This window comes from Malaclemys terrapin, chromosome 5 (genome assembly GCF_027887155.1).
Source record: "Malaclemys terrapin pileata isolate rMalTer1 chromosome 5, rMalTer1.hap1, whole genome shotgun sequence".
NCBI classification, from domain to species: Eukaryota; Metazoa; Chordata; order Testudines; family Emydidae; genus Malaclemys; species Malaclemys terrapin.
In genome coordinates this window covers 23,705,249-23,730,256 of record NC_071509.1, presented here as the reverse complement: position 1 = coordinate 23,730,256, position 25,008 = coordinate 23,705,249, and the positions used below count along the sequence as shown (strand labels likewise).

General features: G+C 41.5%; 1 protein-coding gene across 4 annotated transcripts in view; it reads right to left on the bottom strand.

Annotated features, from left to right (window-relative positions):
- Positions 1-25,008, bottom strand: part of AFAP1 (actin filament associated protein 1) — a 177,056-nt gene that overhangs the window by 82,644 nt on the left and 69,404 nt on the right. For 3 of the 4 annotated variants that reach the window (XM_054030627.1, XM_054030630.1, XM_054030628.1), the window contains 2 exons: positions 14,687-14,815; positions 6,055-6,161 (listed from right to left, as the gene is read on the bottom strand). In XM_054030627.1, coding sequence (XP_053886602.1) covers positions 6,055-6,161; positions 14,687-14,815 — 236 coding nt within the window. The remainder of the gene's footprint in view (positions 1-6,054; positions 6,162-14,686; positions 14,816-25,008) is intronic. The other variant, XM_054030629.1, reaches the window with a different exon arrangement.

The following is a 25,008-nucleotide window of genomic DNA, read 5'->3' as shown; positions in this document are numbered from 1 at the left end:
TTTGGCGGTTTTCCACTCCAGGTTCGCTCCACCAAATTCTATAACCTGTGTTGGGATTAAAGTGGACTTTTCTAAGTTTACTCAAAGTCCTAAGGATTGTAGGAATCTTGGGAGGGAGTGTGCCAATGACTGGACTTCCAGGACCTAATTGGGGATTAGGTCCTGCTTTGAGCAGGGGGTTGGACTAGATGACCTCCTGAGGTCCCTTCCAACCCTATGATTCTATGAATGACCTGTAAGCAGCCAGTTGTTGAGGTAAGGTAACATCAAGGCTGCCCTGATGATGAAGGTGCGCTGCTACCATGGCAAGTGCCTTCATGAACACTCCTGGGGCCATCAAGTAAGCCGAAAGGAAGGACTCTGTATTGGTAATGTTCTAGGCTCACTGTAAAGCACAGAAATGTCCTGTGGGCTAGGTGGATGTCTATATGAAAAGAGGTATCCTTCAAACTGAAAGCTGCAAACCAGTCATCTTCATTGAGGAAGGGGATTATTGAAGCCAGAGTTGTCATCCTGAATCTCGAACAATGTATGAAGATATTTAATTATCTGAGATCTAAAATGGGCATCCATCTGTCCTGTCGTTGGGAAATGAGAAAATATCTCAAATAGAAACCCTTCCCCTAGGACTCTATGGCTCCTAGTCAAAGAAGGAAGTCCAATGAGAAGGGATCCATGAAGAGGGATTGGAAAGGGGGATTGGAAGAAGGGATTGACAGGAATTCTGTTGCGTAGCCCATGGAGTTAATCTCCAGGACCCATCTATCCATAGAGATACATTGACACATTGGGAGGAGGCGGAACAGGCACTCACTGAAGGGAGTAGGGGTGTCTGATTCACAGGGTGTTCTGTCTGTTATGGTGACCCCTATGCCATTTTGTGGGTAGTTTGTAACTCCACTGATGAAAAAAGGGCTGAGAAGTGGGACTCTGCCTATTAGGAAGTTAAGAGTATTTCCTCTGGGGGGCCGGGGCATAAATCCCACAGGAATGGAGGGTAGCTGGGGAATCCTTAAGTGTGTGCAACAATTTGTTCATTTTTTCATTGAACCTTCTCCCTTGAAGGGGAGGCCTGGATTTACTTTGGAAACCCGATGGAGTGACGCCAAGAAGCCTGCCTCATGATTGGAGTGGGAGGCAGGGTCAGCTGCATTGTCCAGTAATGCTTGAAGAGATGATTGGGCTATGAGTTTCCCTTCATCCAGGAGAGCTTGAAACTGAGGTCTTAGCTCCTCAGGAAGCTTGTTAGTTAACTCAGAGTTTGGAGAAATTAATAAAATCATATTTTGAAATTAAGCCTGGTAATTTGCTATCTTGGATTGTTGATTGTCACAAGAGGAACTCTTTCCCCCCACTAAAGGTCCAGTTTTTTAGAGTCCTTATCAGAGAGGGTAGCCTGCTGCACTCAGTAATGGCCTGCACCATGAACACATTCGGTACTGGGTGGGAAAATAGATATTCCATCCCTTGAGCTGGAATAAAGTAAACTTTCTCTTTTGGAAGCTGGGTTGCAGGTGGCTGGGATGTGCCAGTCCCAGAACTGTTGATGGGAAGTGCCACTCTGATAGGGCCTGTAGTCTGGAGAATGTCCAGAAGTTTGTGAGTAGGGTCCTGAACTTCCTCTGGAGGAATCTGTAAAGACCCTGCCTTTCTGAGAAGTTCCTGAAACTGTTTAAAATCATCCGTCAGTGATGGTGAAGCAAGCTCCACTGCCTCATCAGGGAATGAGGAGGGAAGAACTACTGGTGGATTGGGCAATTTGTTCTTCCTCCTCATAGAGGTTCCTGAGGGGACTGAGGTTCTTCAAACAAGGCCCGCTATAAAAGGGAGAGTGCAGAGAAGGAAATGGAGGCAGAAAGGCCTCGGATAGCAAGGTGGTGACAGCCCTGCACCAGGCTGACTTTGCGAACACAGCCAAGAGACTGAAAGAGACTACAAGCCCAAAAAGAGAAGGGCTGACAGGCTTGATTGAAGGTGAGGGTCCAAGAACTGACCTGATTGAGAGCAAACTAAGGAGGGGCAGTCAGGAAAAGCTGAGACCCCTCGAGAGACCACCCCAAGAGGCTGTGACAGAGGCCAACCTCTTCTTAGAGTATTTAGATGGGGACATCCCAGGTTTTTTGAGGGTGTTTTCTCTTACTCTCATCACGCCCATGTCTATCTGAGTCTTTAGTCTTAGGCTCCAATGATCCAGGACTATGAAGCGCCAAATCTGAAGGGGCACTAACAGGTGGATCTCGCCAACGTACAGGGGGGTCAGAGTACCCTGCACTGGGCTGTGGTCACACAGAGAGCTCCATCAGATGATTCCTAGAGCAAAACTTGTGAGACTGTCACGTACAAGTAGGGAACAAATTATAAATCTCACACTTAGATGGGATATGAAACTCCCCAAGGCAATAGAGACAAGAGATGTATGGGTCACTAACCGGGAAAACCTGGGCACTGGCCACATGGGGTTGAAAGATGGGGATCTTGGGCATAAAATAGATGCCCCAAACGGTGCCTGGGAGAAACCCCCTAAACCCCAGAATGAATGAACTAGCTAACTAAGAACAGCAACTATGTGCAAAAAAAACCCTGGAAGATGCAGGTGCAGACACTGTCGGATTTCCACTTCAGACAGAAAATGGTGGAAGGAATCATGCTACCCCCTTGAAAAGTTATTCTTCAGCTCAGCTTCTGCCTTGCTGGCCCACAAAAAAGGTCACTAGTGCCAATGGAGCCATATAGACAGGTTAAATAAAGGGAGATGTTGTGCTGATAAAGCTGAGGGTACGTCTACATTTGAGCTGGGAGCCATGATTCCCAGCTCACGTAAATGTACCTGTGCTAGCTCTGCTCAAGCTATCCCCTAAAAATAGCAGTGCAGAGTGGGTGGCCGCTCAGGCTAGCTGTCCTGAGTAGATTCCACCCAACTCCCTGGTGAGTACTCAGGTGGCTAGCCCAAGCTGCCACCCATGCTGCTGTGCACATGATGCTATTTTTTGGTGTTAGCTTGAGCACAGATAGTGCAGGAATCACACCTCCCAGCTCAAATGTAGATGTGCCCTGAGTGAGTGAGCCTGCCTGGCCGGGAGTGCATAGTGTGGAGTGGAGGGGAGCAGTCACGGGTGAGGAAGGACCTGGATGGTGTTGTGAATGCATTGCTTTGTTAGAGGACCTGCCAATGCTAGGGTCAGCTCTGTTTCAGGGGTTTAAAGACGAGATCCAGAGCCCACTGAAATCGATAGGAATCTTTCTATTGACGTCAATGGGTTTTACATCAAGCCTTTGGTGGGTTAGTATAAAAGTGGTTCTGGAGACTCGGGCTCAAATCTTAACCTTATGTCTCAAGGACCAAAGAGCATCAGCCTCTGTCAGCATCAGCAACACCCAACAGAACTGAGAAGAGGGGCTGGGAGAATCCATCACCATCACACTAGAAAAAAAACGGAGTGCTCTGAGCCTTCACGGGGAAATGTTTGTGTGAGAAAATAAACAGCCAAAGCTGTTTGCTGTGCGCAATCTGTTTGCAAAGCTCTATCTTCTACCTTCTTTCGTCAAATCATTTTGATCTGTTTGAAACATGAGAGCTTCAGTTAGGATGCTGCGGGCTCATGGGACAGCACTGGAGGTGGGTCCCTCCCACCACCACTTTTTCCCTCTTCACCCCAGCCAAGCACGCTAGGAAGTACTCCAGTGGCTGGATCAGTAGTGGAAGGGCTAAGTTAAGAAAAGACCAGGCATTCAAAACACTATAATTTTGCAATATTCCTCGATCCTTAATTGAAGGCCTCCAATTCCACAGACTGACTGGGCACTCACAAGCATCCCTTTCTTGTTGCAGTGGGAATCCGTTCTGTTTAGAATTTTCAGTCATAGGCCCACTGGCTCTAACTGGCTCAATTTCAAAGTCAGTTCCTACAATATCTTCCAGCAATAATTTTGTTACTTCAGAGTTCAAAAGAATTTAATTGCTGCAGAAATTGTCGACATATTGGGCCCTATTTATAGTTCACCCCCATACAGCTTCCTTAGTTTTAACTATATTTATACATTGATGTAAGGGAGATGAGAATCAGGCAAATTTCTTTTGAACCAACAGAAGAACTTAGTTTGGCGGCAGTTTCTGCAGCCAATTTACTGAATGGAGCCTACACAAATACTAGAAAATAAAGAATTACCGTATATACTCGTTCATTAGCCCGTTCGTTTATAAGCCGACCCTGCAAAATGGATAGGCAAAAATAGCAAAAACTGTATATGACCCTTTCATAAGCCAACCCTATATTTCAGGGGTTGGAAAACTTTGGCTCCCGGCCCGTCAGGGTAAGCCGCTGGCGGGTCGGGATGTTTTGTTTACTTGGAGAGTCTGCAGGCATGGAGCTCCTCAGCTCCCGGTGGCCGCAGTTCACCGTTCCCAGCCAATGGGAACTGCGGGAAGCGGTGCGGGCCGAGGGATGTGCTGGCCGCCGCTTCCTGTCGCCCCCATTGGCCTGGAGCGGCAAACCTCGGCCAGTGGAAGCCGTGATTGGCTGAACCTGCGAACACGGCAGGTAAACAAACTAGCCTGGCCCGCCTGGCGGGCCGCGGGCCAAAGGTTGCCGACCCCTGTATTAGATATTCAGTTCAATGATTCCATAGAGTTTAAGATCATCAAATTTTGGTGTAGACCCATTTATAAGCTGACCCCCGCTCTTTGATGCGTCACTTTTTTACCAAAAATATTCTGCTTATGAACGAGTATATACGGTAAATTGGCTTAATTTTATGGAATTAGCTCTTAAAGGCTACATCTTCAAAAATTTGCAGGCATGTGCATATTTTTTTGTGATTTTCTTGTATCTCAATAATTTCCACTGGATTTTATGTTATGCACTTCTTGTATGTTTTATTATCAAACACTATAACCATGGAATAGATTCTCCAGATTCCAATGCATATTAACGTGCACTTTTGCATTCACTCAAATCTATTGCATAATAATTCTATATAGTTATCTGCAAAGAATATTAGCACACATTTTTGCTGAGTATTGTCAAATTTTATATATAAATTAGTTATATGGATATCACTAGCATAAATATTCCTGGTTTATGAACATCCATAGTTATATTAGATAGGACTTTTTAAAATTTTGTTTCAAGACATAAGCCAAAACACCAACAGCAATTGGGAAGAAACTACTCCTATGATCAGGTTATTCCAAAACTGCCCGCTATGGGGATTCTTGCACCTTCCTCTGAAGCATTTAATGCTGTCCGCCGTCTCAAGATGAATAATGGAGAATAATAGCACATTGGTCTGATGCATTAAATCACTAGATGTAACTGTAAACAAAAATGTCAATCTGGTAATTTAAAAAGAGATGAAAAAAACATGCTAGGGTCATCCAGTCCGTCTCTCACACCTTGGGAATACTGAATTCTGCATTGCAAGCTAAACATAGATACTTTTATAAAAGTACATCTCCTCAGAGGGGACTTATCTAATACCTTTCTGTAGGAAGTTGATCAGAAATAATAAGAAGCAGCACAATTTATCAATAATTAATCCTCTCTAATATCAGGGCTAAAGTTGTTGTCAAAACAGTCCAAAGCAATTCTTTGCAGATTCACTGCTAGGAACCTACTTCCATTATTTTCTTCTAAGCTATTGTCAAGTCAATAATAAAGAATGACTAAAACTTGTTTATAATTAGGTCACTTTTCAGTAAAACAGCTGCTTCCAGCTGGACGATTTTCAATGCAGATCTCAGTCCAGCTCTCATATTTTCTATAAACATAGCTGGAAACTTAAAATTTTACTCTTTCAGAGAATGTCCTGCTCTAGAAAGTGAACTACATTGGACAGCATTAAAGTCCTTTCTTCCCCTGAAAGCCAGTTTGATTTTTCAGACTCTGGACCTGTATTTTGTTAATTATATATTGCAAAAAGAAAAGTATCGTCATGTTGAGCTATCCCGAGGAAAATGAGAGTAGCTTTCTTTTAATTATTTGTGTTAATGGTTATCACAACAATAGTAAGTAAATATTTTCTAAGGGCTGAATGTACAGTTAAATTAACACATACCAGCCATTGCTGAGGTATCTCTGGTAGAGGCATCTGAGGTGGGGCAGGCAAACTAGGCAAACTATTGGAAACTTCTTGTTTCTGTACACGTTCTTTTATTTCAAAACCTGCAGGAAAGAAATGACATATAAGACATATAAGACAGTAAACCAAAGTATTAAGATGGGACACTGCTCCACTATATCTATTTACTATTCACATAATCTGTTAATTCTCCATTTCAAAGAACTTCTGAAACATTTTTACCTGCACGTTTGTTTTTAGAATCCAAAAATTTACCAACAAAGGTTGTATTCATCCACCTTCATAAATGGCAGAGGGTAGAAACCAACACAAGCTCCCCGAACGTGGATATCTAGAACACAACTTTCCCTCTTGGCCTCATTCCCATTCTCCGGATCATAATTGATTTCCAAAGCCACACCGATGAATGTCTTAGTGACTTAAAACACAACTTAATAGGATCAATGCTATAATTTAAGCTTCTAATTAAACAAAACAAACTCACGCTCACCCACCTAACTGTATCTGAGAAAGCCAATCCAGTCTGCTGAATACCAGATACAGAAAACTATTCAGGAAATAGTTCTAGATTAGTGTGAAAAAAATCAGAATTTAAGGGACCTAAATCAGTGGTTCTCAACCAGGGGTACATCGACTCATCTAGATATTTGCCTAGTTTTACAACACGCTACATAAAAAGCACTAACAAAATCAGTACAAACTAAAATTTCATATGACTTGTTTACACTGCTCTATATATTACACACTGAAATGTAAGTACAATATTTATATTCCAATCAATTTATTTTATAATCATATGGTAAAAATGAGAAAGTAAACAATTTTTCAGTAATAGTGTGCCATGACACTTTTGTATTTTTATGTCTGATTTTGTAAGCAAGTAGTTTTTAAGCGCTGTGATACTTGGGGGTATTCAAGACAAATCAGACTCCTGAAAAGGGTACAGTAGTCTGGAAAGGTTGAGAGCCACTGATCTAAATAGCCAGAGTTTGAACAATTTACTAGACACCTAATAGCTAAAGGGTCCCCTGCTGTTTGCAAGAGGAAGATATAGAAAATGGGGATGTCAACAAAAATGATTAGGGGGCTAGAGCACATGATTTATGAGGAGAGGCTGAGGGAACTGGGATTATTTAGTCTGCAGAAGAGAAGAATAAGAACATAACATAAGAACACAATGAGGGAGGATTTGATAGCAGCCTTCAACTACCTGAAAGGGGGCTCCAAAAAGGATGGGTCTAGACTGTTCTCAGTGGTAACAGATGACAGAACAAGGAGTAATGGTCTCAAGTTGCAGTGGGGGAGGTTTAGGTTGGATATTAGGAAAAACTTTTTCACTAAGAGGGTGGTGAAGCACTGGAATGGGTTATCTAGGGAGGTGGTGGAATCTCCTTCCTTAGAGGTTTTTAAAGTCAGGCTTGACTGGGATGATTTAGTTGGGGATTGGTCCTGCTTTGAGCAGGGGGTTGGACTAGATAACTTCCAGAGGTCCCTTCCAACCCTGATATTCTATGATTCTATGTGCCAGTGGAGAAGAGGGTGCACTCAGCCATCATTTACTAGGCTAGAAAGCGTCAACAAAATAAACTATTTGAACAGAGTGACACAAAAGTTCTGTCCTCCAAATATTCTCGTCTTTTGCATAAACTCGCAATTTTTGTTATGAGGAACAATGGTTTCCAAAAAGGTCTAACAACAGAGTTTCATTAGTGCAACTGCCTCTGGAAAAAACAGAGAAGAGAACTTGTAAGTGGAAGGGAGGTTAAGTATAAAAGCTGTATCCTCCTACCAGCCACTCCTGCCTATCAGTCATCAAGGAAGAAGAACAGTTCAGTAAACTAATTTGAATCCCAGTCACACTCTCTTAATGGGACTGTAGTATAGTTTATCAAAAAAAAATCAGCTTGGGAGACTAGGGTTCTTCAACATTCTGGCATAAATTAAATCAATGGAACTGCATCCTGCTTACCCCAGGGCTGAATTTAGCTCTGAGTATTTTGTTTAGCTTTTACATACATATTTGAACATCTTTGTCTGATGCCATACAACTCCCAAAAGTGTAATCAATGATTAAATGCTTCTTGTCATAACATTGTAGTCCTAGTAGGTGTGAAGTAATAGATGGAAAAAACAATGCTGATAAAACAGACTATGACTCGGGGCCAGAGATAATTCTTTCTTCCTGAAAATCAAGTTTAGAGATATTTCTTAAAAAACGTTCAATTTTTTTAACTTTCAGTTGTGCCTCTTCATGTCGGACAAATCCATCTTTAGAATTTTACCCATTTGCTTATTTTTTCTTTGTTTTCTTTTGCTGTATTGGATTGATAATTAGAAAGTTTTCTGGGACAAAAGATCAAAATTAATTCTGCTGAATAAATAAATACATTTTTTATCACATTTTTATTACTTTGTTTGCTAACAGCCAAAGCTGTATGTGTTAAATAAGGACTTGCCTCAATAACCCATCTTGCATTTCCTTATGCAGTGAAGTCAGAATGATGTTTGTGGCACCAGCCATTTCTATGGAAACAGACTATGCTGTCAATCACACAATTATAAATTCATTGCAGGCTCTAGCAACAGAATAAACTTGATTTTTGGACGACAAACCCCTGGTTTTCCCACAAAACAAGGTGAAGCAAAATGGGCTTGACCGAGATTTAGTTTAGAGTTTTAGTTTGTTCAAACCTGAAACTCGAAAGGGAATTTCAAGAAGCAGGAGGAAGATACATATAAATGAAGGCCAAAAGGTGATATCTGCATGTAACCCTATGACATGTATCATTAGACCAGTGACACTCAGACCTCAGTGGTTACTCAGACCTCAGGAGCCAAATTAGTGATAAACATTACCCAAAAGAGCCAGAATGGTGTGAATTCATTGTTTCATTTACTATTTATAATATATATGTTATTCTCACTGCAAAGTGACTCACCAAGTATTATTATTTTGTCATCTACAATTGGTTAATAACAGTAAAAGCATCCTGATTGGTTAATAATTAAATCGCATAGTGTTTTAATATCATGTGCTGCAAAGAGCCACAGGAGACACATTAAAGAGCCACTTGCAGCTTGGGAGCCTCAATCTGAGTATCACTAACTAACTCATACTCGTTAAATGCAGTGCTTAATTTGTAATGAAAGAGGTGTTGGGGCTCAAGCAATTATTGTTTGTTTTACTTTCGTAACTGACACAGCAAGCCTAAAGGTGCCAGAACTACGAACTGCCAAGCCTAGAGGTGCCGGGGATCAGCTCTGGCAAGCCCTGGCACAAATTAAGCACTGGTTAAATGTAGTCTTCATGTCACACCACTGAAGTCAATGTTCGACGGTGCTACAATGCACAGGCTGATGAAAGATTCATAAAAGATTCCCTTAACGAATAACTTAGGTACAAGATAGTTATGGTTTAAAGTGTTTCAATGAAATCCTACTAACACCCCCTGCCACATGACACTTTCTTCACAATGTTTTACAGAATTAAAAACCTGAATCATTAAAAAATTCTGGAAATGAACAGTTAAAGGATGCAGCCAATTCCCACTTACACAGAATCTTCAATTACCATTCCCATGACCCTTAATTTGGCTCTCTGTTTTCTTCAATGATGGGGAATATGCTGTTGGGTATATACCAGGGATTGGCAACCTTTGGCACGCGGCCCGCCAGGGTAAGCACCCTGGTGGGCTGGATCAGTTTGTTTACCTGCTGCATCCGCAGGTTTGGCCGATCGCGGCTCCCACTGGCTGCGGTTCACCGCTCCAGGCCACTGGGGGCTGCAGGAAGCGGCGCGGGCTGAGAAATGTGCTGGGCGCCGCTTCCCGCCGCCCCCATTGGCCTGGAATGGTGAACTGCAGCCAGTGGGAGCCGCGATCGGCCGAACCTGCGGACGTGGCAGGTAAAGAAACCAGCCCGGCCCCCCAGGGTGCTTACCCTGGTGGGCCGCGTGCCAAAGGTTGCCAATCCCTGGTATATACAATTGTATACCTGTGTAGCAAAGATTTTGAAATCAGTATAGTCCCATGGCACTCTATACCACAGTTCCATAAATTCTCTCATAATGTTGTGTGGGCGGAGTAAAAGGATATTTTAAATGACCAGAAATAATAATATTGCTCAGTTTGGTTATATGGTATTGTATGTTTATGTATTCTTTTATTGTATGCAACATAAAGAAAGATCAAAACTGTGCAAGGAGATGGGAGTACTTAATGTTATATCACATAACAGACATCAAAAGAAACTTGCTTTACTTTATAAAGGCACTCAGTGTTCAATAAAGCTTAGTTTAGTCTTTTTCACAAATTAACAATATTTAATATAATAATTATAAATTCTAGATAACAAATTTTCCCTCATATCCATCTGACCTTCATTATAAACCTGAATACCAAATACTAATATTTTCAACTACAGATTGATTCACTTGAATTTATTGCGTGCGTGCGAGAGAGAGAGAGAGAGAGAGAGATGATCTAGGGTGCTGTTTTCAGTCAGTTAAGGTAAGTTAGAACTTCACTTTGTCATATCTATCACATGGGCCCTGTTGGTATAAAGCTTTTTGCCCACTGAACACCACAACCATAGGCAATGTTCTGTACTTTTAAATCATAGCTAGAAAGTTGGTCCTATGGAGTGAATCGATCTATAATAAAGATTGATTCACAGGTTCAATTACCAGTGTGGAATGTATGGAATGGTGGGTCTATGTTCAAAATCTTCGATTGTAATGGCACTTCGAAAAACAACACAGAGGTAAGTGTGACAATCACACTTTGTATTCAGATGTTTTCTTGCCACTGATTATCCTAACAGCAATTTTAAGATCTCAAGATGCACTTGGGAGTGTTTTGCAGTGAACAAGTTTGTACAGTCGAGATAGGAGATTAACTGGGTAAGGCCATATCATCTTAAAGTTTCTTCTAATCAGTTCTTTTGTAGTTTCTCCTATAGTAACAGCATCTAGACATTTTTAACTTGTAAAGAACATATAGGAATCTGGAAAATAGTAGGTACATTTTATTCAGAAGCATTCAACATTCAGTAGCATCGAAAAATCCACTAACTATCTATAGTCTTTGATCTTCCTTCTTTTAAAAATATTGCGTCTTTGTATTTTGGGGGAAAACCTGATAACCCACATATCCAGTAAGTCAGTGAGAAGGTACCTGATGCCTTTTTTCTATATTTGCAGAGTGGTTTCTATAACAAGATGTTGTCCAATTTCCTGTTTGAAGAGGACTACGGTTACGTGAACTAGGATGCTTTCAGACTGCATCTGCAACATCCACATGGAGGAGTTACAGAGCAGCACTTTGTTGTGCACTGTTATTCACATCCCCATAGTCTGAACTTTGGGCCAGTGTAGACAAGCCCAAAGTCTTATTTGAGGCACTGAATGGAGGTTTGTATTTCGCAGAGACAAAGCAAAGTGTTACCCACGAAGAGAGTAAATTTAAGTTCATTATCGTAATTCCCTGAATCTCTGGGGAACCTGTCAGCTATTGCAAGTAGTTCAAGAATGAGAGCAAACAAGAGGAGGTGACAAAGAACACTCTTGACCTGTGCCACTCTTTAAAGAGAGGGTCCTTCAGAAGCCATTCAAATAAAGGAAGGTATATGCAGAACCACAGCTCAGTTTGAGACAGAGGTTATAAATTCATTTTTAAAACTGTAGTTCTCCAGTACTACAAAAAGATAGTCCCAAAGAACCTTAACCAACATCTTTTCTGCATCTAATGCTAGAAGGCCATTTTTATTCATTTCTTTAATACGATGAATAATGTTTTGCCTTAAAAATTATAAATTGTGGCTTTCCCTGGAATGAAGCCAGGTAGTTGGTTTCCTAAGCATTTTGCTAATACTTTATTGTCCAGACTGGTTAGTTATACTGGCCAGTATGATCTACAGTCTTCTAGATTTTTATCTTTTTTCAGGGGTATGGTTATACTGGCTTCCAGACAAGAATTAGGCTATTTTCTTTATTCAAGGGAGTGACTGCACATTTGAGGTATTCAAGGCACCAGAAGCTTCTGTAAAGATTTATAGACCTTGTGCTGACAGTGTCCAGCCCAGGACATCCGACATTTGGAAAGTCCTTTGTAGCATTCCTAAGTTCAACTGCTGGTATCTCACTTCAAGTTTGACTTTTTTAGTTTAGCAATCTGCAGGATATTTTTGGGTTTTCCAAAATTGTATGTTGTAAAAACGTTCCTGAAGATGGAAAAAGTTTCATTTTTTTGTAGCACTTAAAATGTGTCTCTTATCTCTTTTTGATCAGTTGCTTTATTTTTCTTCTATTCCGTTTGCAAGTATAACAATTGGAACAATAGTTGAATGACATATTTTGAAAGCTTACAAATGTGCATTTTTACCTATATTGTGCAACAACTGACATATGTAGGTTCCTTTACAGTGAGAAATGAAATATGTGGGGGAGGGCTAGCTCAGTGATTTGAGCATTAGCCTGCTAAACCCACGGTTCTGAGTTCAATCTTTGAGGGGGCCACTTAGGGATCCAGGGCAAAATCAGTACTTGGTCCTGCTAGTAAAGGCAGGGGACTGGACTTGATGACCTTTCAAGGTCCCTTCCAGTTCTAGGAGATAAGATATCTTTATTTATGTGTCACATTTTCACTATATTCAGCAATTTAAAAAAGCTCCTCATCAACTTATTACTTTGATTCATGAATATAAGTTTTTACAAACATCAAAGGGCAAAGTTAAAGTCATGAGGTACTTTAAATAGAATAGGGTGACACCAAAGTGGGGAAATTATTGGAGAACACTAACTCTACAAATTCTTCTCTCCTCCCGCCCCCCCAACCCAAAAAAACTTCCCAAAGAACAGAATTTCCCTGGGGTGAGAGGGCCATGTGATGTTGAAACCTCGTGAATGGGGAGGGTCTCAGAGCCCAGGCTCCAGCCTGACCATCTACACTGCTATTTTTAGCCCCACAAGCCCAAGTCAGTTGACCTAGGGTTACCATATCTATTAAATAAAAAAGAGGATCCTCCATGGGCCCTGGCCCTGCCTATTTCCCCACCCCCGGCCCCGCCCCAACTCCGCCCCTTCCCCGCCCTAACTCCGCCCCCTCCTCCCTCCCACTCCCAGCCACGGGGAAAGGGCTGCCCCAGCGCTACCGGCTTCACGGTTTGCCGGGCAGCCCCCAGACCCTGCGCCCCCGGCCAGCGCTTGCCCAGCGCAGCTGGAGCCCGGGAGGGGAAGCACCCAGCCGGGGGCGCAGGGTCTGGAGGCTGCCCGGCAAACCGTGAAGCCGGTAGTGCTTGGGCTTCAGGCAGCCCCCTTGCTTCCGGACCCTGCACCCCCAGCCGGGCACTTCCCCTCCCGGGCTCCGGCGGCGCAGGGTCCGGAGGCATGGGGGCTGCCTGAAGCCTATAGCACTCGGGCAGCTCGGCTCTTAAACAGAGCCGAAGAGTCGGGGAGGAGCAGAGCAGACGCGGCTGGAGGCTCTGCTCCTCCGCTGACTCTTCGGCTCTGTTTAAGAGCCGGGCTGCCCGAGCGCTACCGGCTTCGGGCAGCCCCCTTGCCTCCGGACCCTGCGTCCCCAGCCGGGCACTTCCCCTCCCGGGCTCCGGCAGCACAGGGTCCGGAGGTATGGGGGCTGCCCAAAGCCGGTAGCGCTCGGCTCTTAAACAGAGCCGAAGAGTCGGGGAGGAGCAGAGCCACCGCGGCTGGAGGCTCTGCTCCTCCCCTGATTCTTCGGCTCTGTTTAAGAGCCGAGCTGCCCCAGCGCTACCGGCTTCGGGCAGCCCCCATGCCTCCGGACCCTGCGCCGCCAGAGCCCGGGAGGGGAAGTGCCTGGCCGGCGGATGGGGTCCGGAGGCAAGGGGGCTGCCTGAAGCCCACAGCGCTCGGGCAGCTCGGCTCTTAAACAGAGCCGAAGAGTCAGGGGAGGAGCAGAGCCGCCATTTTCCCGGACATGTTCGGCTTTTTGGCAATTCCCCCCGGACAGGGGTTTGACTGCCGAAAAGCCGGACATGTCCGGGAAAAAGAGGACGTATGGTAACCCTAGTTGACCCAGACTCAGACTTGCTGTTGCAGATCTTTTCTTGCTGTTGCAGATCTTTTCTTGCTGTGTAGACATACCCTGAAATCTCACAGAGACTGGCTTCTTTTGTGGAAGTTAAGGAGGAAGGGGTTTGGAGAGAAAACAAAATTATCATTGTAATGGTGAGCTACAGAGCAACTGTCAATACTCCATAATATAACACTATTTTCAGCCAATACCACCAATTGCAAGTGCATCCACAATTTAAATAAAGTAAGTGCTTAATTCACAGATCAGAAAAACACTGTGGTTGGCAGATTATTTGCAGTACAATAAATTACTTTGCAGCTAGATTGTGTTAACATTCATATGGTGGAAGATAGGTGTAGTAGCCTAATTCCAAGCCCTTTGTTACACTTAACAATAAAATGTAACAAAGGAAAGCACTCAGCAAGCTTACATTTATTTTTTGCCTGTTTGCATGTCTTTTTGCTTTGTTTCAATTTGGCTTCTGGGGGAAAGAGAAAAACGTTGAGCATAAACTAATTCTTCCCATTCTGCAAGGAACAAAATAAATCTCCGACACTGACCTTTTGATGACTGTATCCTCAGGAGAATGTTAGTTATTACTGCTTTTTTCTCCCTGACAGTGGATGTTAGATATTCATGGTCCAAAAGTTCAAGAAACAGACGCAATTCAACTATTAATTCTTCCATGGCTGGAAAAAAAAAAAGAACAACAACCACCAAGATTTTACTTTTCTAAACATGTAAACTTGATTTAGACAGGCCAGTGAATTCTCTTATTTAAAGAGATTCCTTGTCAATTTTATTTTAACCTGTACTCTTCCCCTCATTCCTCCCCCAAAACCCACGCATACACTAAAGATATGTCTACACTACACAGACTATACAAGCACAGCTGTATCATCATAGCTATGCCAGCATTACTGCTTAGTATACATGTGGTCCACACTGATGGAAGGGGATTTTCCATCAGTGCAGGAGCACCACCTTCACGAGTGACAGTAGCTATACTGACAGAAGCATTCTTCCTTTGACATAGCTGCATCTACACTGTCGACCCTTCTGCATGTCAACCTAACTTTCAATGTAGACCAGGCCTAAAGCTAGCTGGGAACATATTGCATTAATTAGGCAAACTACAAAAACTAGCCACAGTGTCACCCATCCCACCACTAATCTCTGGTGAACCACCTTGCTCACCCTCCCTCATAAATGTTACAACGGAACCTGGCTGGATTTTTTTAAACATTTTTTTCTTTTTAGTGTCATTTAAAATGGAAACGGTTGTGACAAAAATTTCTAAATGCATTGACATTTTCAAAAATTTTCATTTTTGAATTTCTGGGAAAATCTCCACCCACCCCTACCTCCTTAAACATTCCATCCCTTGTTTCTGGTGAAAAAACACAAAGGACGGGATTAAAAACAAACAAACAAAAACTGGAATGTGATTTTTTTCCCTAAAAAATTTTAAAATAATTTTGTCAAATATGAAAAATATTAAAAATTAATGAAAAAGTCTCAGCACCCACATATTTCATGAAATATTCCTCCCTCCTTTATTTTATCAGCTCTAGTTAGAACATGTACAAATATAAAGTGGATCGAGATACTCAGCCTCCAAACTAAGCAGCTCCACACTCAGAGATGAGGAGGCTCACAGGTCCAAAGGTTCACAGGGTGGTGGTCTTTCCACATAGACCCCATGTATGGGTCTACATAGATAGCAAGGCCAGTCCCCGGGACCACATCACTTGTCCCTGCTGTCTATGTCCAGTGCTAGCCTAGAGTGTTGACTATGATATAGAATTATTCTACTTAACGGCCAGGGGGCAAATTTGTCACGTGCACATGGGAAACATGTAGTGTCAGCTATAGGTTGTCTTAACTCAGGAAGTTCCTTCGAGAGGAAATGTAGCCGAATTCCAAACTTATAGACAATGGAACTCCCTGTGCCTGTATCCTATAGATAACTAACTACTTAGTTTGCAAAATAACAAGGGTGGGGGGCAAGTAAATGAACAATAAGGGGTCATAAGAGGGGCAGATACATGTAGCTTGCTAATTATGTATGGTAATGATGGAAAATTTTGGCCAATCATAGAGCGATAGATTATCATAAGCAACTGCATATAATGCTTTGGTGTAAGTGTTTTCTTTGTTCTTGCTGATTTATGAGCTTGAACCCAATTGCAACTGAAATAAATGGATCGCCCCTCCCGGGGCTCCTTGCTTGACTATCTGTGTCCGTCTCTCCTTATTCCTCAGCTGGAATGGACAGAAATTTCTATGACAACTATGACATAGTAGGCTAATTCTCCAGGCATCATCATCTTAGCAAAGAACTCTCCTCTGAGGGTGTCTAATAAGCTAGGGCAAGGTGACGCTACAGAGGCTTCTGGAGTTTGCAGGGATGCAGTCATACAAACACTATGCGATAAATGAAGTAGTAACAGTCAGGGCCGGCTCCAGCTTTTCTGCTGCCCCAAGCAGCAAAGCAAAAAAAAAAAAAAAAAAAAAAAAAAAAAAGATAAAGCTGATCGGCACCAATTCGGCGGCGGGTCCTTCGCTCCCTCTCTTCCTCTTCAGTGGCAGCTCTAAGACCTTTCCATTGGCCGCCCCAAGCACCTGCTTCCTTCGCTGGTGCTTGGAGCCAGCCCTGGTAACAGTAAGAAGCAGCGTTTGGAAGGGCTGCATGTTGTGGCTGAGAAAAGACTCTCTCTTATTATTAGCAAAACCCCAATGTGCTAGTCCACATACCAAAGAATTGTATATTTCTCAAAAATGAGCAAAGACAAAGACACATGGTCTTAAGGACTATTTGTTTGGCTATCAGATACACAAGGATATAAGACTTTTGAGAAAAGCATTTTTAATGTGCTGGACTCTGTCTGGATTTAAAACAAAATACATACACAAAAAAATTACCGGTATTCTTTATTTTACCTCTTGAAAGAATGAAGCAGAAATCAATTTCCTTACCTACTTTGCTCCTTCCTTGCCTTCCCTCCCATCATATCCACACATGTTTGTTTTCTAACACAGTATTTCCATAAAGCCAGTTCCTACAGCGCAGTAAAATAAGTGACTAATCTGTTCATATGAGCACCAATGTGCATATCGTAGCTTGCTGAACAGAGCACATTGGTACTTCACTTGCGAATGTCTGAACACTTTATCTTTAGAAATAGCCACCTTTTTTCAACATAGGCCTTCTCTGAGCTCATTTTTAATTCTGTTGTATTAACAGCTTTGAATTGTTTTATTCATTAAATGACATATTTCCGTAGTCTATGACTAAATTATTCAATACCAATAATATAACAAAATTCTTAAGATATGACATTTAACGCAAGAGTGAAGTATTACCATGAAACAACTGTGAGCTGGAAGAGCATTCTGGCTAATAGTCTCTAACTGAGAAATGCCCAGCACCCCGCTGTATCTGGTCTCACCACAGGCTCTCCTATACCTTATCTCTAGCACTGCTTCAGTCAGGATTTTTTTTTAACTGCAATAATGTTGACCAAGCTCTTGTGTATAATTGTGACCATGTGTTTTACAGTATGCTGTGGTCCCATTCCTGCCCCTACTGAATTCAAGTTATACCATTGACTTCAATGCAAACAGGATCAGGAGTCTACGGCATAGCTGATACACTGCAGACAGACTGAGGGAGAAAACATGTCGGTTCATCTAAGCCCAGAAGCTAAAATAATAGGAAATCCATCCATAATTCTGGCTTGTGAAGCAAGTATACAGAGAAAGAGCTTTATGCAGCCACAAAGCATTTCTGTTTATTCTCTCCTCACCACACTCAAATCAGTGCTCAGACAAATAGCACTGTTCTGAAACAGCAGTGAGCTAGAGGCGCAGACTGTATAATGACACAGAAATCAATCATGAACAAATAAGTTAAGACTACATTTTTGCAAATTTCCCTTCAGAAAGACACTATTCATCTGCTTAAAGACACTTATCTGCCCCAGCCAAGTTTTCTATTGCCTGGCATGTTTTTCTACTTTAGCTGAGTTGTACAGCTACTTTTAAGTTAACTGTGCATTCTTTCAAGATGTATATTCCACCATGGTTTTTAGAAAGTCTCTTAAAAGGGGTAGCAAAAAAATATCTGCCCAAGCCCCTTCAAAAATCAGCTTATGACAAGAACCTAAAAAGGATGGTTTATTTGGTTCTTGGTAAACTTATTACTTGCTATTAGCTTGCTATTATTTTACATGTCTGTTTCAAGACAACTATATCATTTCCAGTTCCATGCATATTATGTAGTCATTTGCACCTTTGAAAAGTGTGTGTAAAATGCTACCAAGTCAGAATGGTAGAAATTACATTTTTTCCCAACTTAAAATTTCAAAGTGTGCAGAGGAAATCTTTAAAACATTCTTTTAATGTTATATATTTTCTGTATCATGTGACTTTCCAACTGTAGGCTATCCCAAACAGTGCTCCAGGAAATCACAGCTGGTCTGCAAGTTTTGCAGTAATATGAAGGTGCTCCAAATGTTGGGATCAGAAATAAGAACTCAGAAGAGGGATCAATGATTGTGTGAAACGTTTAATATTTCAGTTAATAATATGACTTTATAAAATTCTGCAAACCCTCACATGACAAATGGTACATTAAAATCCAATCCCTCAGCACCATTATAAGAACTAAGTAGTATTAGCTCCTTTCTAGAGGGAGGATAGCCTTAGTGGCCTGTAACATGAAGTTATCTAGGTTCTATTCCTGGCTCTGCCACAGACTTCCTGTATGACATTGGGCAAGCCACTTAATGTGTGCATGCCTCCGTTCATCTTTGTAACAGAGGGGGTATTGTGAGTATAAAATCTTTAAATTTTTAAGGTGCTCAGATACTAAGGTGAGGAGTGTCATAGAAAAGATTATAACTACATTTTAAAAATGGATAAACAGAGGGGCAGAGAGGATAAGTGACTTGTTCAAGTAACCTGTTTCATGCCATGTGTTACAAGAATTCTAAGCTAAGTTTCTAAAAATAACGCAAACTTTCCTCCCTTCCTTTAAACCAGTGGTTCTCAAACTGGGGATCAGGACCCCTCAGGGGGTCGCAAGGTTATTACATGGGGGGTCGCAAGCTGTCAGCCTCCACCCCAAACCCCGTTTTGCCTCCAGCATTTATAATGGTGATAAATATATTAAAATGTGTTTTTAATTTATAAGGGGGGTCACACTCAGAGGCTTGCTATGTGAAAGGGGTCACCAGAACTGAGAACCACTGTTTTACACTTTAAAGTGAATTGTACTGATTTTTAGAGCTGTCGATTAATCGCAGTTAACTCACGCGATAAACTCAAAAAACTTAATCACAATTAATCGCAGTTTTAATCGCATTGTTAAACAATAGAATACCAATTGAAATGTATTAAAGATTTATTTTTGATTACAAATATTTGCACATTAAAAATGATAAAAGAAATAGTATTTTTCAACTCACCTCATATAAGTACGGTAGTGCAATCTCTTTATCAAGAAAGTGCAATTTACAAATGTAGTTTTTTTTGTTACATAACTGCACTCAAAAACAAAACAATGTAAAACTTTAGCACCTACAAATCCACTCAGTCCTACTTCTCGTTCAATTGTTTACATTTATGGGAGATAATGTTTATTTATCTTCTTATTTATGTCACCTGAAAGTGAGAACAGGTGTTCGCATGGCACTTTTGTAGCCAGCATTGCAAGGTATTTATGTGGCAGATATGCTGAACATTCGTATGTCCTTTCATGCTTCAGCCACCATTCCAGAGGACATGCTTCCATGCTGCTGATGCTGGTTAAAAAAATAATGCATTAATTACATTTTGACTGAACTCCTTGGGGGAGAATAGTATGTCTCCTGCTCGGTTTTACACGCATTCTGCAATATATTTCATACTACAGTAACTCCTCACTTAACATTGTAGTGATGTTCCTGAAAAATGCGACTTTAAGCGAAACGATGTTAAGCAAATCCAATTTCCCCATAAGAATTACTGTAAATGGGGGGGTTAAGTTCCAGGGAATATTTTTTTTGCCAGACAAAAGGCATTATATACATCTTAAAGAATTTTAAACAAGCAATTTAATACAGGTATAAGTTTTAAACAATTTTAAAGAAACAGTTTAATACTACAATCATCATTGCTGAGTATGAAGCAATGGGAGGTGCCCCCACCTTACCCCACACAGGCACAGCCCACTGGCACTGCAGACAATGAGGCAGGCAAGGAGGCTGAAGGTGCCGTAGGCTAGGAGAAACACTTTGTGCAGCAGCAGCTTCCCCTACTCTGCAAGCACCAGGACGGCGGGCTCAACCCTTGGCCTGCCCACTCCACCCCTTCCCCCAAGTCCCCACTCCACCCCTTCCCTTAACTCCCACCCCACCTCCTCTCCCTTTACTCCGCATGCCACATTCTCGCTCCTCCATCTCTCCTCTGCCTCCTGCCCATGGCAATCAGCTGGTTTGCAGTGTTCAGGAGGCAGGAGGGAGGGGGGAGGAGCAAGGATGCGGTGCGCAGGCTCCCTTTGCCTCCTGCCGGCGGCAATCAGCTGGTTTGTGGTGTTCAGGAGGCAGGGGGAGCCTCCCCCCTGCCTCCTGAATGCCACAAACCAGCTGATTGCTGCGGGTAGGAGATGGGGGGAGCAGGGGGAAGGCTCTGATCTGCGGGGTCCGCTGGCAGGTGGGAGGTGCTGGAGGGGGGCGTAGGGGAGCTGATGGGGGGCTGCCAGCTGAGGACAAAGCAGGCAGTCACCAAATGATGTTGTAGCGGAGCATTGCACAACTTCAAACGAGCATGTTCTGTAATGGAGCAGGGACGTAAGTTCAAAACAACGCTAAGCGAGAGGACATTAAGTGGGGAGTTACTGTATAGCAGTTTCGGATGATGACCTAGCACATGCTCATTTTAAGAACACTTTCACTGCAGATTTGACAAAATGCAAAGAAGGTACCAATGTGAAATTTCTAAAAAAGCTATAGCACTCTACCCAAGGCTTAAGAATCTGAAGTGCCTTCCAAAATGTGAAAGGGACAAGGTGTGGAACATGCTTTCAAAAGTCTTAAAAGAGCAAACATTCTGATGCAGAAACTACAGAACCTGAAGCACCAAAAAAAGAAAATTAACCGTCTGTTGGTGGCATCTAACTCAGATTATGAAAATGAACATGTGTCAGTCCCCATTGCTTTAAGTCGTTATCGAGCAGAACCAGTCATCAGCATGGATGCATGTCCTCTGGAATGGTGGCCAAAGCATGAAGGGACATATGAATCTTTAGCGTATCTTGTGATGCCGGCTACAACAGTGCCATGCGAACACCTGTTCTCACTTTCAGGTGACATTATAAACAAGATGTGGGCAGCATTATCGCCTGCTAATGTAAACATAACTGAGTGACTGGCTGAACAAGAAGTAGTACTAAGTGGATTTGTATGCTCTAAAGTTTTACATTGTTCTATTTTTGAATGCAGTTATTTTTTGTACATAATTCTACATTTATAAGTTCAACTTCCATGATAAAGAGATTGCACTACAGTACTTGTATTGGTGAATTGAAAAATACTATTTCTTTTGTTTTTTTACAATGCAAATATTTGTAATAAAATATAAAGTGAGCAGTGTATTTGTATTCGGTGTTGTAATTGAAATCAATATATTTGAAAATGTAGAAAACATCCACAAATATTTAAATAAACAGTATTCTATTATTGTTTAACAACACAATTAATCGTGTGACTAATTGTGATTAGTTTTTTAATTGTGTGATTAATCGCAATTAATTTTTAACCGCTTGACAGCCCTACTCATTTTACAATAAATAATACAAAAATCTGTATAAGATTTAAAAAGCAACAACAGAATAATTTGCTAGATTTTAAAAATCGTTATAAATATTTCAAACACAATGTTTCAGAAATTTCTTCTCTTACTGTCCTGCCAGGGTTAGGGTCTGTGTTTCTTCTGCGGGAGCTGATGGCATCACAAATACTTAAGTAAATGTATGGAATGCAGCTCCCTACTCTCCTTTAAATTAGTGCAATGCCATCAAATCTTGAAGAAGAAACTCCATGTTTATTGAGTAGAGAATGGATGTTTCATCAATTAGACTGATAGGTCCCTAATGTGCTTTTGCACTTGCCATGCACATATCAAAAATAATGACATCTCAGAAGGGTTTCCAGCTTTGGCATTCAACGTTTTTGACTTTTTCAAATGACAGCACATAAAACCTACACTCACAAGCCAGAAAAGGAAGACAGCAAGGTAAAAATCATCAGGGAAAGACAATTACCTAGTGCTGCAATTTTTGTTCCAAACCAAAACTAAAATCGACTGGAACTGAAACAAAATAACGATGCAGTTATTCCAGATCTACACATTTATGGGCACTATTCTATAAACATTTAAAAAAAAAGTATTTGAAGTTTTTTATTGCAAATTGATTTTAAAATTCCTAGGAACGGTGCCATATAGCGTACATGGTCTCCCGAGTTTTCTTAAACCAGAAGCAAAAGACAAGAATGAGCTCATTACAAGAATGTTCAGATTGTTTTTGTTCATTCAGAGTGTAGCTGTCAATGGGAGCTAAGGAACAAATAAAGCTTGCAGAAAACTGGTCTGGTGGTTTTAAAAAGGTTATGGATGTTTAATAATAGCCAGATTAAATTTATATTTATTTTTCACGCTAGAAAAGGTTAGGAACAGTAGGCTGGCTCAAAATTTGTGTCCTCTCAAACTACTGAGCTATTTCAAAAGCTCATTATCTCAGACTCTGGATTGTTTAATTTTAAATGTTTAGATTTAACTTTCCAAACTGATTTTACTCAAATGTGGTTGACTTTGTACGTCTGATTGAAGACTATGTGTTGTAATTTAGTGTATTTACATTCATATGAATTCCAATTTGTGCATTATCTAATTAAGGTCATACAGAGAGCCCATATTTTAAGACGCAACAAGGAATAAGAGTAGATGTTGAGTTTTCAGCCTTACTGTTGCATTTACTGACTTTTCAGACCTTGGATTTCAAGGCCATACCCTTGTCTTAATGCTAGTTTTTGCATAAAATATATTAATTAAAATAAAATATATACACACTCCCATAACGGTTAAAATATTTTACACACAGAAAGGTGTTTAAAGATGTGATACAAACTGCAGGATAAGTATAAACAAAAATGCTCTCAGCCCCCACACTACTTGGAATCACTTTAAAACGAACATTTTCCACTCCAAAATTCAAGCCTCCATTCCCTGTGAACAGGTACGAGACTGGGGAGATTTAGGATTATAGGCCCAAGACTAATGCTATTAAAAATATACAAACGTATTAGGAAAAACAAATCCTTGTCTTTCAGATGACCAAATTTTTGGTTTTAGACAGTTTTTTAGGTCCAGCATTTGCAAAAACCTGAAACACACAGAAAACAAACCGTACCAATCCACCACCTGAATTTTCAAATCAGCATTTTATCCTAAAGAGAGGAGCACAGAGAAGCTGCCTGCAAGAACTAGTTTATCAGCAAGACCAGTGTATGAATTAATGTATGCTACCATGGTACTAAGCCCATTCCTACTTAAATGAGCTCATCATCATAACTATTAAGCTGTGTCAGCTTCTAATCTATCCAGGAGAGTGTTTTAAAAATAATGGGAGGATGGGGAATCTAGGAGGAAAGCATAAAGCTGAGCCTGTGTTTTATATAATCTGTTGTATAATCCATTACAACTGCCAGGTGGTGGAATAAGTTTCTTTCAGGGCTGCTTCCTGACCATAAGTGACAACAGTCCCCTACAGAAACACATGATTTCTGGAAGCAGGCAGTAATAGCAGATTCCGCATTAGGAACAATTCTTACTTTTCCATGTGTGCCACTGAGCCACGATCCTACTAACAGGAAGACATCCTGTTCATAATAGCTAGGCAAATGGACATTGTTTCCCTATTTGCCTTCATCTCTTCAAGAGATCTCAAGAGACCCTTTAAAATGCTTTTCTTTGATTTAGTAGAAAGACTTCAGCACCTTTTAAATAGGCTGCTAATGTCATCTCTTTCTCTAAATTGTGTAAATAATGGAGGTGGAATAAATGAAAGAGGAGGTTGCTTCCTCCTAAGCATAGCCTAAAAGACTTAAGAATGTTCCTAATGGTTCGTCTGTATTGCAATAAAAAACCCGCGTCGTGGCCACAGCTGGCCCTGGTCAGTTGATTCAGGCTTGTAAGGGTCTAGCTCTGGGGAAAAATTGCAGTGTAGACGTTCCAGTTCAGGGTGAGTGTAGTGAATGTTGTACTTATTAAGTAAGCAGATTCTCTGGGTCCAAACCCTGAATTTTCACATGGGCCAGAGGACAAAAGATGGAAAAAAGGTATTAGTTCCATGGGATGGTGATGTTTATTATTATTTGTTTTATGGTAGCACTAAAAGGCTCTAAGCGAGATTGTGACTCCACTTTACAAACACATAATAAGAGACAGTCCATGCCCCAAAAGCTTACAATCTAAATATACAAGACGGATACTGGGGAGGGGAAGGAAAGGAAGTATTATTGTCCCCATATTGTAGATTGGGCATGTAGGCACAAAGATGACATGATTTGCCCAAGGTTACACAGGGATGTATGGGGTGAAAGGGAAAGGTAGTACCATTGAGTGATCTGAACTGCCGCATTCTTTGAGTGGTTCTTTTCCTCTCTGATCCTCACGGCACACCCAGCCCTCACTTGTGGCTCCAAGTAGCTGTAAGTATGCAACAGCAGTCACATCTCGGTAAACCGCTTGGCAGGTGGACTAAAGCAGGTGAGGGTAACCGGCAGTGTGGAACCTGACAGTGATTTAGGGATTGCCTTCCCAAACATACGAAGACTGCTCT